Here is a 17,402-nt window from a genome sequence, read left to right on the forward strand (position 1 = left end):
AACCTGCCAAAGCGCCAGAGGAGCATCCTCCCATCCTTTCTTCGCCTTCTTCTCTCATCCCTTGACCAAAAAAAAGCCCCAAAATGACGGCGGAAACATGAGGACGTCGCCTCTCTACTCGCCTCCTTTTCGTTTGAACGACGCCAACGCGTTCGACGCTAGCTAAACAAACACGGTGCTTCTTTTTCCCCGCACCTTTTTCTAATCAATTCCTTTCATTCACACAGTGTACATATCCACGTATTGGACGAAAATACTTTTTTTTAAAATTAACTATCACCACTACTAAAAAAATTTTCCCCAACACGACGTGTTGTTACGAAGAGACAAAAAAAATACAAGAATTCGCCCGACAAGGTAAGCAGCCTTCCGTATTATTGAATCCATTTTCCTTCTTTTTTGGTGTTGCTAATTCCTTTGTAGGTTCCAAGCCTGCCACACATTGGCTTTTTTTAAGCTAGCTTCCCAACCAATAAACAAAAAAGTCCACTATGCGTCTTATAATGTTATTTCTACTGGAACAAAGGCGACGGTTTATCATGGCATGTTTTGGGGGAGCCTAACCGGCTGTTTTTTTATTGTATTTTTTTTTTTACCCATTCTCGAATGGTGATGGTGGCATTTGTGGGGGGGTAAAAGGGATGTGGAGGTCTTTCTGGCGTAGAAGCTTAAGCCCAGCAGTCAGTCAGCTCCACACAGGCTGGAGAGAGAGTGAGAGAGAGAGTGGACGATAATCCAATCCGACACGTCTCTCATTTCCAACACAATATCTTTTCAGAGGGTGCTGTAAGTCACCCCACTGTGGGATGCCGTGATAATATCAAGTGGCACAGTTGAAATACTACCAGCTTGACTTCTAATTTACCTTCAAAGAAAGTGATGTGACGTCTGAAGCCGTGTTTAAAACACTTTCTACTCTTGTATTTCCAGTTGATTTTCATTTTGTAAGGTGGAATAAGATAAGGAGCAAAGATTGTTTTTAGTGTTGTTATTGGAAAGGGGGAATACTACAAGTATGACTTCTTATTTACCTTGAAAGAAAGTGATGTGACGTGTTTAAGACACTTTTTACTCTTCTATTTCCAGTTGATTTTCATTTTGTAAGGTGGAACAAGATAAGGAAAAAAAGATTGTTTTTAGTTTTTATATTGGAAAGGGGGAATAGTACAGGCTTGACTTCTTATTTACCTTGAAAGAAAGTGATGTGACGTGTTTAAGACACTTTTTACTCTTCTATTTCCAGTTGATTTTCATTTTGTAAGGTGGAACAAGACAAGGAGAAAAGGTTGTTTAATTTTTTTTATATTGGAAAGAGAATAGTACAAGCTTGACTTCTTATTTACCTTCAAAGAAAGTGATGTGATGTGTTTAAGACACTTTCTAGTCTTGTATTTCCAGTTGATTTTCATTTTGTAAGGTGGAATAAGATAAGGAGCAAAGATTGTTTTTATTTTTGTTATTGGAAAGGGGGAATAGTACAAGTATGACTTTATTTACCTTCAAAGAAAGTGATGTGACGTGTTTAAGACACTTTCTACTCTTTCCAGTTGATTTGCATTTTGTAAGGTGGAATAAGATAAGGAGAGAAGGTTGTTTTTATTTTTTTATTGGAAAGGGGGAATACTACAAGTATGACCTAATTTTTCTTCAAAGAAAGTGATGTGAAGTCTGAAGCTGTGTTTAAGACACTTTCTACTCTTCTATTTGACGTTGATTTTCATTTTGTAAGGTGGAACAAGATAAGGAGAAAAGGTTCTTTTTATTTTTTATATTGGAAAGGGGGAATAGTACAAGCTTGACTTCTTATTTACCTTCAAAGAAAGTGATGTGACGTGTTTAAGACACTTTTTACTCTTGTATTTCCAGTTGATTTCCATTTTGTAAGGTGGAATAAGATAACGAGAAAATTTTGTTTTTATTTTTTTATTGGAAAGGGGGAATACTACAAGGTTGACCTAATTTTTCTTCAAAGAAAGTGGTGTGAAGTCTGAAGCCATGTTAAAACACATCTATTTCTGTTATATTTCTTTTTGTAAGGTGGAACAGGATAAGGAGAAAATATTGTTTTTAGTCTTGTTATTGGAAAGGAGGAATACTACATGGTTGACTTCTATTTTTCCTTCAAAGAAAGTGATGTGAAGTTTGAAGCCGTGATTAAGACACTTTCTACTTTTCTATTTCCAGTTGATTTCCATTTTTTTTAAGGTGGAATAGGATAAGTAGAAAAGATTGTTTTTAGTTTTTTGTATAGGAGGGGGTGAATACACAAGGTTGACTTCTAATTTACCTTCATAGAAAGTGATGTGAATTGAATTGAATGCTTTTATTGTCATTATACAAATATGAGATTTAAAGCTTCACCACAAAGTGCACAAATAACAACAACAAGCAAATAAAGAATCAATAAATAAGTAATAAATAAATAGTCAACAACAGCGTTAAAACACTTTCTCCTCTTCTATTTCCAGTTGATTGAAACAACTTTTTTCGGCTTTTCAACTCCCAAAAACTTTCATTTTTCATGAAAAAATGTATATAATAAAAATATGAATGATCTCAGCAAGCTAATATTGGTATATTTGGACTAAAAATGCTCCCCACAACATCAGAAAAAGATACAAAAGAATAAAACCTTCATATATTATAAGTAAGTGTAAATCCTTCCAGCATCAGGCAACCAAAAGGGTAATTTCCCAACCAAAAACCACAAAAAAACAAGTCCCAAGCATAATTGCAATCATTTATCATAATTATAACAACTTATCTCATTTCAAGTAGCAGAGCGAGATTGAAAACGTTGATATTTATTTCTCATGACGGCCCGCCAGAGCGCGGCTGGCGGACCGATACCGGTCCGCCGACCGTCGATTGACGACCCCCGCGGCGCGGCATCCACGACGCGGCTCGACCTCCGACCGGACCGCTTTTACGAGCGACCCGTCGGCCCCGACCACGGTCGTAAGTCGGCGACTGCCTGCGCTGTGGCGCGAGCTAGCGGGTTTGACCTCCGAACTCTCCCGCTGGCGCGCGAGGCGATATCGGCGGCGCTCATCTGCCAGGCGGCAAAACTCGAGCACATGAGATAGCGGAAAGGGGCGCCGGCGGCCTCGGCGCTGGCGGCGGGGGGTAATTACAAACGGAAGGTCGCAGCTTGCCGCGTTCTCAAACACTGATGCCTGATAGACACGCTTGATTGGAGTCAATGCGTTTCTCTAGAGATGCTAGAAAGAAGAACATCAGCTGTGTGTGTGTGTGTATGTTAACGTACAAAGTAGAAATGGTTCACTTGATGAAGACTTTTTTTAAAAATCTGTAGAAACTTTGGCTGTACTAGACCTCCTACTGCTCTTTAAGGCTTTACTTGGTTCATGAATGACTGCTAATTTTTAAATTGAATGCTTTTATTGTCATGATGCAAGTATTGTGAGATTTCAAGCTTCAGCACAATGTGCACAAATGACAACAACAAACAAATAGACAAGTAAATAATCAATAAATCAGTGGGAAATAAATAAATAGTCAAGATAATATGTAGTCAACAGCATGAATAAGTTGGGAAGTTCACTAATAACAACAACAGACAAATAGATTATCAGTAAATAGGAACAATAAAGAATAAATGAATAAGTAATATATGTCAGTAGTCAACATATGTATTCAATAACAGAAATAAGTTGGGAAGAGCACAAATAACAACAAAAAACTAAATAACTAATAAATAATAATCATAATAATGATGATAACAATAACAATCATCACAATTATAATAACAAAAACTTATAATAATGATAATAATAACTATAATGATGATAATAATAACAATACCAATAACACCAATAACAACAATAACAATTATAATGAATACATAATTGATAACTAAGTAATCAATACATTTTTAGTCAACATAATAGGTAAGTAGTAGTCAACAATGGATTTTTTTTACTATTAGCTACTCATATTTTTCTTAATGGATTCCCTTTTGCTCACAGATTTCTAATTGGTGTCATTTTTTTCTGTACACTTAAGTCTCCATTTTGGTTTTCAATCTCAATTATTTCCATCTTGGCATTCTATGGTGATTTATTGTATTATTTTTTTTAATAGCTAGCACACCTAGCTAGCCCCTTTTCGCAGATTCTCGCAGATTTCCAATCGGCCGTCAGTTTTTTTTCTCTACGCTTTAGTTTCCATTTTGGTTTTCAATCTCAATTATATCCATCTTAGCATTCCATGGTAATTTAATATTTTTTTTAATAGCTAGCCCAGCTAGCTAGCCACTTTTCATTGGTTCCGTCTGCCACGCCGTGACGAACTCTCCTCCAGTGAGTCCTCCTCCAGACGATGAGGTGTCGTCAGGCTTGCTAATCAATTTTTTTATTAGAAGAAACCTAAGGCCGCAGTGGAATAAGAGACACATTAGCATGTTTAAATATTTTCTTCATGCAGTTTTCCTTTTTTCCATCGACCTTAAAACATTTCTATGTATACTTTTGACATCCACATTGTTCCCTCATGGATGAGACAAAATGTCATCTTCCACACGAGCAGAAGATGTACAATAAGCCCGAGGGCTCGGCCAAAAACATCTGCCAAACACGCCAAGTGATGAAAACCACTGACCACAACATTAGGGTCACAACGCAGTGACGTCATGCAATACAATAATTTTTTAAATGTATTTCTTTATTTTTAACTGCATTTTTTACTATTTTTAGAGCTCTAAATGCTACCAATTTTTCGTTGTTCACTGCGCCAGTCTTTACCAAACTACTAAATACACATTTTCTATCAAAACTACCCCCAAAAAATAAAGCTATGTTTTTTTCCAACAATTTACATGGAAAAATATATATATATACTTCTAAACATTTTCTATCAAAACAACCCCCAAAAAATAAAGCAATGTTTTTTTTTCAACAATTTACATGGAATATATATATATATATTTCTACACATTTTCTATCAAAACTACCCCCCAAAAATAAAGCAATGTTTTTTTTCCAACAATTTACATGGAAAATATATATTTCTACACATTTTCTATCAAAACTACCCCAAAAAAATAAAGCAATGTTTTTTTTCAACAATTTACATGGAAAAATATATGTATTTCTAGTTCCTATGCTGGTTTCTTGCCTTTTGTCCTGTTTTTTCCTCTCCCTACTACTATTATTGATTTTATATTGTTTTTAACATCAACCTACCCAGGGGACAAAATATGGAAATTAACCTTTGGCTATAATCTTACATATTTACATGTATATATGTTCATTAATGTGTATTCTTCCCCTTTATTAAATAAATTCAACTCCAACTCAAAGCTGTCAGGATTATACAATAAATCCAATGACTTAAAACTGCTAGGCTAATTTAAACAAAAGCTTACAGAAAAATCCATCACGGAAGTAATTACAAAATTAGGAATCGCAGTGGTGTGATAATTTATGAAAATAACTTTATGCTATGATTTGAATGCCACAATTTAATTGGCTACAGAAGCGGGGCCAAAGTGCCAAACATAAAATAACTTCATAAGTTTCTTTTGTACAAAGTGGAACAGTCAGGCGTTAAAATTCCAAACAAAAAAATCCACCAATGGCAACAAAATTTTTCTTTGAGCCAGGATGTTAAATAACGTGCATTAATTGTAAAATGAACGATTGTAAACGTACCATTCGTCATTTTCAAGATCCTTCACTTTGGCAGCAGGCATACTGGATATTTGACCAACATTATGAATTATGTAGCAGCACAAACGAGCCGTCAGATTAAAATTGCAAGCTACGGATGTTTTGCAGGTGCTGCCAGTTTAATGTTGGCCCGACACTGGGAGCTCTGGTCTCCTGGTAATGCTAAAAGTTTGGTTTTTTTAAACATTGCAATGTGGTGGAAAGACCATACACTTGTACCTCTACTTACGAATGCCTCTCTGTACAAAAGTTTTAGGTTACAATTTTTTTATATGCAAATGAGTGACTCGAGATACGATAATGATCCAAGTTACGAAATTCCCCCAAAAGTAAATGCATTTCCTTATCCGTTATTTTATTTTGAATTCCCCTTATTACGATATTAAAAACTGTACAAATGCAACGTGGCATATATTTTCACACACACAGCGTTGCATTTGTCCAGTTTTTAATCGCTTAATAAGGGGAATTCAAAATAAAATAACGGATAAGGAAATGCATTTAATTTTTGGGAGATTTTTTCGTATCTCGAGTCACTCATTTGCATATAAAAATTTTGTAACCTGAAACTTCCGTACGTAGAGGCATTTGTAAGTAGAGGCATTTGTAAGTAGAGGCATTTGTAAGTAGAGGCATTTGTAAGTAGAGGCATTTGTACCTAGAGGCATTTGCAAGTAGAGGCATTTGCAAGTAGAGGCATTTGCAAGTAGAGGCATTTGCAAGTAGAGGCATTTGCAAGTAGAGGCATTTGCAAGTAGAGGCATTTGCAAGTAGAGGCATTTGCAAGTAGAGGCATTTGCAAGTAGAGGCATTTGTAAGTAGAGGTATTTGTAAGTAGAGGCATGACTGTATTGGACAAATCTGTCCAATATCGTGCTGGGCCATGGAAAAATACCAAAAAATATGAAGGAAATCGTACCCTTTTGCAACTGGCTAACATCTTAGATCGGGAAAAACTTGGGATTTGACAATGAAACTGCTTAAGTTAAAATGATAGGTGAAAATTGTGTATCTGGGGGCGTCTTATACGAGAGAAATTGTAAAATTTTAAGGGTACGGCTTATATGCGGAGGTGGCTTATATGCGAGAAAATATGACAACATAAGTTAGTAGTCAACATATGTATTCAATAACAGAAATAAGTTGGGAAGAGCACAAATAACAACAAACAAACAGACAATAAATAATCAATAAATAATAATAATAACAAAAATAATGATAATGATAATAATCATAATAATGATAATAACAACAATAATAATAATCACCATAATCATAATAACAACAACAATTATAATAATGATAATAATAATGATGATTATGATAATAATAATAATAACAATAATAATAATTATAATGAATAAATAATTGATAAATAAGTAATCAATACATTTTTTAGTCAACAAAATAGGTAAGTAGTAGTCAACAATGATTTTTTTTTACTTTACATATTTTTCTTAACGGATTCCCTTTCGCTCACAGATTTCTAATTGGTGTCAATTTTTTCTGTACGCTTTAGTCTCCATTTTGGTTTTCAATCTCAATTATTTCCATCTTGGCATTTTATGGTGATTTATTGTATTATTTTAATACAATTTTAGGGCAATTTTAAGGGTACGGCTTATATGCGAGAAAATACGACAACTGATTACACGTGTGTTTGTGCAAATGTCACAGCTGAGCACGAGGCATCTTTCCCATTTGACGTGACAAGAGCAGAAAGGACGAGATAACGGCGCAAAGCGTTCCCCTTCCGACGCCCCTTCGGCTCGAATTAAACTCTCCGATTTAAAGCCTCGACCCGAGCGACCGCGCTGGAGCCATTTGATTCCCGCACACGTGTGCGTGGCGTGACCGCCGCTTCCTTGACATAAGATTGCACTTAAGTTTTTGAAAATACGCCGTCGAAAGTCGGCGCCGACGGAGCTACGCTGAGCTATTTAAATGTAAATTTGGCAAGTGCGCGAAAGGACAGGCAAACACTCAAGAGGACGACATCTTTATTCCTATTTTTTTTTTAGTAACGTTGTAGAAAAAAATCAACAATGGCTCCAAAACGGCTCTTCCGACACGAGGACCTCCAGCCGAGTGGTTTTCGCCGTAGCGCATTTAACGGTCTCCTTCCTCCGCTGAGTTTTTAATGAAGAAGATTCTGCTGAGAGACAGACAACCCAGCAGCAGGAGAAAAATAAAACAATAAAACAAGCTATTTTTAACCTTCCGCAGCGACCAGTTCTTAAACCACCGCGAAGATACTTTTGAACCTTTCTTTTGTGCCGTCGAAAACATTTCCACTGACCTTTTTGGTGAACATAATAGCTGAAAGTGGAAAGAATTGGCAGTCCGTGTGTGTGGAAAATGAAATTTAAGAAATAGATGACCAAGCTCGGAAAAGTGCTCTTCGGTTTTTAATTCCTAGATCAGGGGTAGGGAACCTGTGGCTCGGGAGCCACATATGGCTCTTTTGATGGGTGCATATGGCTCTCCGCTAACCTGTGGGGTAAAATATGGAAACTATGGAATTATTTTTTTCATTACACTCTTCTGCATGGATATTTTCATTGATACTCAATGATTAGCAACAACGTAACAATGTTGTCAAAAGAATTCAGAGACTTTTTGTACTTTAAAAAATGGTGAAGTGACTAAAAAAGCACACATTTTCATATATGTCGACTTTTAAATTCGGAGTATGGCTCTCAAGGATTAACATTTAAAAATATGAATTGTTTATGGCTCTTTCCATCAAAAAGGTTCCCGACCCCTGTCCTAGATCATAAAGTAAAGGACAGATTTTAGCTAGTAGCTAAAAACAATCCGTACCTATGTGTCCAATCTTATTTGTTTTTCATTTTTTTGTGTGTTAAATGAGATTATATTCCAGATTGAATGGATTTTCATGTCCATTTTTTTTCTCCTTCAAGGTATCTGAAATCCACGAACAACAAGACCAAGATCCTAGCCTTGTTATTCATCTGGAGGGTTGCCAGATCTGCGGTTGCCAGGTCTGCGGTTGCCAGGTCTGGCCGGACTATGAGCACATATCACTTTGCCTTACATTCGAGATAACGCTCTCCGCTTTTAAATCCATCTCGGATCAATGGCGACCAACTGGATTTCAATCCGCTGACATGCACCGACTCATCGGGACCAAATTGGCAGCCAGGACTTTCCCCGGAGCCGTTTTTTCCTTGGCGCCCAAGCGTAGGTCTCAGTAGTGGTGAAGTGGATGTACTGGCGTGTTGGAGCACATTGACGCACCGGGCCGCCTCCGCCGCCGCCGCCGTCGCCGCCATGAGCGCGTGATCGCCGCTCCTCGTCGCTCCACGCCCCCGGCCATGACCCGGTTGATGTTGGGCCGAACTCTGGAGCGCATCTGCAAGGGAGTCCTGTTGCTCTGCCTGCTCCACTTCATCATCATGATGATCCTCTACTTTGACGTGTACACGCAGCGCTTCGACCTCTTCAGCCGCTTCAACAACGGTCGCAACGGTTCCCGGAACAATGCCAGCGGACCTCATTTTTACTACTACAACATCTCCAGGCCCAACGCCACGGCGGCCGGCTACCTGGCCGCCGGCGCCGGCGAGCACCCGGGGCCCACCGCGCAGCCCCACGTCAACCGGACGCCCTCGGCCAAGACTCTGCCGCCATGTCCCGAGAACCCCCCCGGCTTGGGTAAGTCGACCTTTCAATGTATCGTATTTTTCCCGGCAATCGAGTCGTTCTTTTAGGAGGGTATTTTTTTTTTAAATTTGGATTGGATTGGATTGGATTGGATTGGATAACTTTATGTATCCCCTAGTTGGGAAATTTTGTTGTCACAGTAGCAAGAGGGTGAGAATACAGACACAGAAAAATACATTTTAGACATAAATAGATAGGTAATAAATAAGTTAATAAAAAAAAAAATATATATATATATATTTATAAATAAATATATAAAAATAAATATATATACATTAAATATATATATATATATATATAAATATGTATTTATAAATAAATATATAAAAATAAATATATATAAATAAATAAATTCATTAATAAATAAATAGATAAATATGAAGGAACGTTTTGCGGTTTGGACGTCTAGCATAAACATATATAAATAAATAACTATAAATATATACATTCATTAATAAATAAATAGATAAATATGAAGGAAGTTTTGCGGATTGGACGTCTAGCATAAATATATATAAATAAATATATACATTCATTAATAAATAAATAGATGAATATGAAGGAAATGTCCTTGTCACCGTAGCAAGAGGGTGAGGATGCAGAAATAGAAGAGGCATTTTAGACATAAATAGATAGGTAATAAGTAAGTTAATAAATACATAATTTGATCAGAAAGCAAGAACCAACATACTTTTGAACTGCCAACTATTTTTCAGATAACTGAACTAACATAAAAAAACACACCGTATTTTCCCGCATATTAGCCGCTTCCGCGAGATAAGTCGCACCCTTAAAATTGCCTTAAAGGGCAACCGTATCAGCCGCATGGTCTTGCGTTATGGCGTTTTGTCTTGGTCACCTTGCGGTTTCGTGCAAGTCAAGTCTAATTTGTGCGCATATAAGTCGTACCCTCAATTCAGTCTTTTTTTGCGACAAATACGGTATCTATTCTTTTGATTGGACATTGTGCCGTAATTGTTCTTCCAAATACAAGCCAAGTTCAAAATGATGTCTTTTTCTCTGATAAAATGAGTCCATTGGAATAAGCCAAGCTTCCCCAGATATGAATCCTCGCTTGCAAAAAAACACGAGGCGTTCAAGGACAGATATTTTTTTTTCTATTTCGCTCTCTTAGGACGAGTTAATTAGAGGAATGATCAGACGAGACGAGACCTTGATTTTGTTTTCTCTCTAAGGCTGCCAATTCTCTTTACTCCTCTTTTTCTGATTTGGGAAATAGAGAAGCCATTCTCGTCTTTTTTACCAATTAGCGGCACGGCAAGTGTATTTTTCTTGTCCGGCCAGCGACATCAACGGATTAAATATCAAGTATGCTACTTTTACATTCTCAGTACGTCATTAGCGCACGCCCAAAATAGCGTTTTCATCGACAATGTTTGATTTCTGCACTTGATCGAGCTGGTTTGTCTGCAAATTTGACTCCGCCATGAAAAGAAAGCAGTAGTTTCTTTTTTTTTTTTTGCAAGCGCCGCACATCAGACACCCAGCGGGGTGCCGTGAAAGGCTTCGCTTATCTTGCCAGACATCACCTGCTGCTCTTTTTGTCTCGCCGCGTCTCTCCCGGCACGTCTACGCCTTTCCCGGCATCCATCTTGGAAAAATCCGCTATTTTGATTTAGAAGTTCTAATCAACACACTTACGACATCATAATATAAGCGATTAGACTCTGTTGGTGCAACTTTTTTTTGTGATACAATCATTTTTACGTTCGACAACGATCTTGTCGGTACTGTAATGTTCAGTGGCGGTCCGTGCGTTTTCTCGTAGCGCCTTCAACGGGTCAAATGCACTTCCTAGCAGCATTTAATGATTAAATACAAATACTGGAAAAGACAGCGATGAACGTCAATGGCGTACGGGCAAACATTGACCGAAAATGGGGTAAAATCCAGCCGAAAACAGCATTTTTTGATTAAATACAAATACTGGAGCTTTTTAGACCTCAGAACTGGGCCCGGAGTATCATTTCCCCGGGAAAAAGACAGCGATGAACGTCGATGCGTCCAAAAATTGCACTAAAATGGCGTAAAATCCACTTCCTAGCAGCATTTAGTGATTAAATACTAACACTGGAGCTTTTCAGATATCAGAACTTGGCCCACAATTGAAATATTATTTAGGAATATAGCCATATTTTACTCACCAAAAATCCTTTTTAACTGCACACAATATCCATCTTTCTTTCTTCCTTCTTTTCTATCGCCATCGAAGCTAATGCTGAAAGTCGAGCCTGTCCTGTCGTATTTTTGGCATAGTCCGTCTTGAAAATGGCTTTAAATCAACACAACAATATATTTGCGTGTGCAGTTCGCTCCAAATACAGTTTGGTAGCTATGGCTAATCACTAGCCAATCATAGTTGGTGACAGCGACGACGTATCCTTAAGCCTGCGACAATGCATTGTGGTGTTGCCAACTTGAAATCTGATTGGTTAAAGCAACAGTCTTATCGACGCTTGTTTAATGCAGCAGAGCCTGCAGAACTGATTGTGAAGGCCTTGAGGCAGATTTCTGACCCTGGCAACAAATAATGGCTGAAATGTGATGGGTTAAATGCTTCAAAATGAAAACACACATCTGGAAGCAGTGCAACCAGGCGGAAAAGCAATGAAAGGAAGCTAACAGACAATTTGGAATTATTTCATAAGTATTGATGGACAAAATATAATATATGATTCAGATATTTCTTAGGCCAGCAGAGAAGGCCTTGAAGGCCCTGACGGCCCGCCACTGGTAATGTTGTATTTTTTTTTCCAAGAATAGATTCAGCCAGTAACAAAAGTATTGGAGTGATGCGGTATTGCGGCGAGCTAAAACTTGCTTATGTTTGGGAATAAGGGATAATCCAATCAAAGCTCCCTGACTGAACACAAAAGGAGAGTTAAAGTGATTTTTTTATTTTTTTTTAATGCACGCGAACAAAATCCAGCGACGACAATAGGAATTACAAACACCCTCTGGCGCCTTTTATCACTTTTATTTTGAATACAATTATTCCCGAGGACTTCTTAGTTGCCCCACGACGTGCCTGACATAAAATACGCAAGCACATTGTAACGATGTTAGCACAAATCAGCAGAATTCCAGAATATATTACAATGGCCTTAAGTCTAATGCGTTAGAAGTAAACCATTTTTTTTCATCTCCCATTTTAATGCAAACTTTTTTTTCCACCAGGGTGCCGCAAAATGACATGTCCTTGTCACAGTAGTAAGAGGGTGAGAATACAGACAGGAAAATACATTTTAGACATAAATAGATAGGGATATATATAAATAAATATAAATACATATATATATATTAATATATACAAATAAATAAATAAATATAAATAATTATATATAAATAAATAAATATAAATAAACATATATAAATAAATAAAAATACATATATAAATTCATTAATAAATAAATAGATAAATATGAAGGAACGTTTTGCGGATTGGAAGTCTAGCATAAATATATATAAATAAATATATAAAAATAAATATGTATAAATAAATATATATAAATAAATATGTATAAATAAATATATATAAATAAATATATAAAAATAAATATATAAATAAATATATATAAATATATATAAATAAATGTATATAAATATATATAAATAAATATATATATAAATTCATTAATAAATAAATAGATAAATATGAAGGAACATTTTGCGGATTGGACGTCTAGCATAAATATGTATTAATAAATAGATAAATATGAAGGAACGTTTTGCGGATTGGACGTCTAGCATAAATATATATAAATTCATTAATAAATAAATAGATAAATATGAAGGAACGTTTTGCGGATTGGACGTCTAGTGCCGTCAATTGCGGCAATTAGGCGGACTTTCTAGGGCAGCTGGATTGTGGGAAAGTTCTCGATGGCTGGGGAAAAAAAAGGAAGTGAGTGGAGTGGTGGGGGGTTTGGGTTGGGGGGGGGGCGATGGTTGAGATTCGGATAAACACACAAACACACACACACACACACACGTATCACCATACTCGGTGGATGGAAGCTACTCAGAGGCAGCACCTGTCAGCTGGTGTTCTCCCGTAGCCAAGTGTGTGTGTGTGTGTGTGTGTGTGCATGTGTGTGTGTTTCTCCCATGGCGGGGTGTGTGTTTTGGTGTGCATATAAGCCAACCCCGCGTATAAACCCTTACAATTGCCCTTAAATGGCAGAATTTTACAATTTCTCGCGTATAAGCCGCCCCCGATTCACCATTTTCATCTGAATATTCATGGTTTTAATAGGGAGTACAAATGTGTTATTTTGAAGGGAAAATCTTGAGGAAAAATCATCGCACGTGGTATTTCTGAGATAGTGTATGAATCAAAAACTGATTATTATGGTCAATATTCATCCAGCAATAGTTGTTTTCTTACTGCAAAACAGAAAATAACCAACAAATAGTAAATGTTACTTTGCCGACATCTACCGGTGAAAGAGTATAGCAAGGCTTGCGCATATAAGCCGTAACTTCGATTCACTCATCATTTTTTGTTGTTACAAATACAGCTTGTATGCGAGAAAATACAGTAATTCCTCTGAGAAAACGGTGTCCCTGATTGGCTCAGGGTCCAAATAGGCTCCTCAAATACGCAAAACTCAAGATTTTTAATCACAATTTCAAACAACTCCCAGGTGTTGTGTAAAGCTGCCTCTTGTGTGAATGTAAACATGACAATTTACAACCAGAATTACGGTAATCACAGCTCAACTGTTTTTCCTATTTACATTTTTTTCCCCGATGGCAAAACTGGCGATAACGGCGAGAACGTAAACTAAATTTTTTACCAAACATGTTCATTTAATGATAAGCTTTTGGTTAAGCCACACTTGCTGTGAATCCTTTCCACTCCCAGCATGCATTGTGCCAGGTGAGGCATCCTCCGTTGCCTTCCCCGCTGTCACCCAGCCAATTAAATTCTTGAATTAATGATTTAAAAAAAAACGTAGCCCGTAGCCACCTTTGCATCATTAAGAGTAGCTAACCTTTTGTGGCGCCGCCCGCCGAGGCTTGACTTTTTATTTTATTTTTTTATTAACACCCACGTGCTGTCTACTCCAGCTCGTCCAATCCGGCACGCGAGGTTGTTCTGCCTGATGCGCAGGAAGCGACAAATACAACAAGAAACAGCCACAAAATCAATAGGAAATGATCCAAAATGTAAAGGAAGTGACCTCTAAATACCCTAAAATGACAATCAAGCCACATAAAATTGACCCACGGCCTGCCAATGACAACAATAGATGTCCAATGCGCTTCAACTGGCTCATCGTTTCGTGCCAATGACGTCCATCCGCTGTCAATGGTGGCGAGAAAATGAACTTTTTGGGCTAAAAATGAAACGTCCACGCCACATAAATGAGTTTGACATGAAATGCATTCATTTAGCTCAGGGGTCGGGAACCTTTTTGACGAAGAGAGCCACAAACAATTCATATTTTCCAATATTATTCCTTGTGAGCCATACTACGAATTTAAAAGTCTAAATACATACATGTAAACGAGTTCCTTTTCATTTTTTTTTTTTCAGTAATTTCACCACTTTTAAAGTGGAAAAAATGAATATATTTTTTTAAAGATTCTTATGCTGTTGCTAATCAATGAGAGGATGCATTCCAGAAGAGTCTACAGCAAAAAAAAATGAAGATCAAAGCAGTTCTAGATGTAATATATCAGTTCTGTCACCAGCGATTTCCATATTTTAGCTTGCAGGTTAGCAAAGAGCCAGATGCACCCATCAAAAGAGCCACATGTGGCTCCCGAGCCATAGGTTCCCTACCCCTGATTTAGCTCGATGGTGGCGTTAGCAGCTAACCGCTACGTCGCTTGCTAGGTGATTACAGCCAATAAAGGAAATAAACATTAAATACATTTTCCTTGACGTGAATACCGTATTTTTAGGCGCACTTAAAAGTCTTAAATTTCCTCCAAAATAGACAGGTCGCCTTATAATCCAGTGCGCTTTATATATGGACCAATACTAAAATTGTTATCACGATAAAATAGAATAAATCAGTCGATAGGACAACTACGGAAAGCAGCCCCCGACTTACTATTTTCCCGTAGAAAAAGTACTGCACAGTGACTGCTGGGATATATAGTTCTTTTGTCAGTACACCCAATGGATTGTGGCCTGGCGATCGACATCAACACAGCTTGACGAAGCATGGAAGACAGCGTTGGAATAGTTATGCTAGCTACTAGCTAGCTACTATTTGCAAATGGATTGTGGCCGCCTGGACGAACGTATAAAACTCAGCGTTTTCGATGACTCATTTGGACAACTGTTCAATTCGGACACAGAAAATGAGGACTTTGATGCGTCTATAAAAACGGTGCGTCCTTTGTGTGTGTCAAATACAGAAATAGCACTTGTTACTGACACTGCGGCTAAAAATACGATGCGTCGTATAGTCGTGAAAATACGGTAATCAGATTTCAATGCAATACACGCCGAATCCAGTGCAACGTCACTTCAAATTGGACATCTCCTCCCGTCAATCGCAGCGAATACATTAAAAAAAAAAGTCAAGCCATTTAAGGCGTACATTGAGGAAATAAGCCACGAGTTTAGGAGCAAAAATGAGCCTTTTTCAACGATGTAATGGCTGCCATAAATTCGCCGGAAAACGACCTTCTCTTCTCCACGCTGCTGAGCTCTAATTTTTACCCGAAGGAGAGGACATGAATTATTTCTTTTCTTTCTATTTCTGTTGTAAACTTCCACACTTGGCCCAACGTTATTAGACAAGCAAGCGGCCATTGTCGTGCGTTTCCACTTTCTGGACGGATTTTGTTATGTAAAAGCGAAAAAAGGCGAACCGGCTGCCAAGTGTATTTCACACACGGCTGTGACATGTTGGTTAAACGGGGCGCGTGGGTTGACAATTTCCTTTATGGCTGAACTAATACATCACTGGGTTACGGCACCCCCTGGTGCTAGGGTAGAAAAAAATATCTTTTTTATAGTCGTGTCTACTAATAAAATGAGAAGAACTGTGGGTACAAATTATTCATTTTCTGTACCGCTTATAATCGTTTAAAGTGTCCCGGGGGTGCTGGAGCCTATCCCAGCTGACTTCAGCCACCAGGCGGGGGAGACCCTGAATCGGTGGGCAGCCAATCGTAGGGCACGAGGAGACAAAGGACAACCAATCATAGCTAGCGGCAACTTCAAGTGTTCATAAATGTAAAATTGTAATAAATAATAAATAAATTTGTAATAAATAAATAAGTAATAAATAAATTTGTAATAAATAAATTTGTAAAAAAAAGAAGTAATAAATAAATAAGTAATAAATAAATAAGTAATAAATAAATAAGTAATATATAAATAAGTAATAAATAAATAAGTAATAAATCAATTTGTAATAAATCAATTTGTAATAAATCAATTTGTAATAGATAAATAAGTAATAGATAAATAAGTAATAGATAAATAAGTAATAAATACATTTGTAATAAATAAATTTGTAATAAATAAATTAGTAATAAATAAATTTGTAATAAATAAATAAGTAATAATTAAATTTGTAATAAATAAATAAGTAATAATTAAATTTGTGATGAATAAATTTGTAATAAATAATTTTGTAATAAATAAATTAGTAATACATAAATTTGTAATAAATACATTTGTAATAAATATTTTTTTATAAATAAGTTTGTAATAAATAAGTTTGTAATAAATAAATTTGTAATAAATAAATTTGTAATAAATAAATGTGTAATAAATAAATTTATAATAAATAAATTTGTAATAAATTTTGTAATAAATAAAGAAGTAATACATTTTGTAAGAAATAAATTTGTAATAAAGAAATAAATTTGTAATAAATAAATAAATTTGTAATAAATAAGTAATAAATACATTTGTAATAGATAAATTTGTAATAAATAAATAACTAATAAATAAATAATTAGTGGGCTCAGAGGAAAACATGCAAACTCCACACAGCCAGGACCCACCTGGGATCGAACCCACGACCCCAC

General features: G+C 36.6%; 1 protein-coding gene across 1 annotated transcript in view; it reads left to right on the forward strand.

Moving 5' to 3' along the window:
* Positions 1–8,616: 8,616 nt before the first annotated feature.
* The window catches only part of b4galt2 (UDP-Gal:betaGlcNAc beta 1,4- galactosyltransferase, polypeptide 2), a 41,009-nt gene continuing 32,223 nt past the window's right edge, over positions 8,617–17,402 (forward strand). The window contains exon 1 of the mRNA XM_077614801.1: positions 8,617–9,368. Coding sequence (XP_077470927.1) covers positions 9,029–9,368 — 340 coding nt within the window. The 5' untranslated portion in view covers positions 8,617–9,028. The remainder of the gene's footprint in view (positions 9,369–17,402) is intronic.

Source organism: Stigmatopora argus, chromosome 12 (assembly GCF_051989625.1).
Source record: "Stigmatopora argus isolate UIUO_Sarg chromosome 12, RoL_Sarg_1.0, whole genome shotgun sequence".
Lineage (NCBI taxonomy): Eukaryota > Metazoa > Chordata > Actinopteri > Syngnathiformes > Syngnathidae > Stigmatopora > Stigmatopora argus.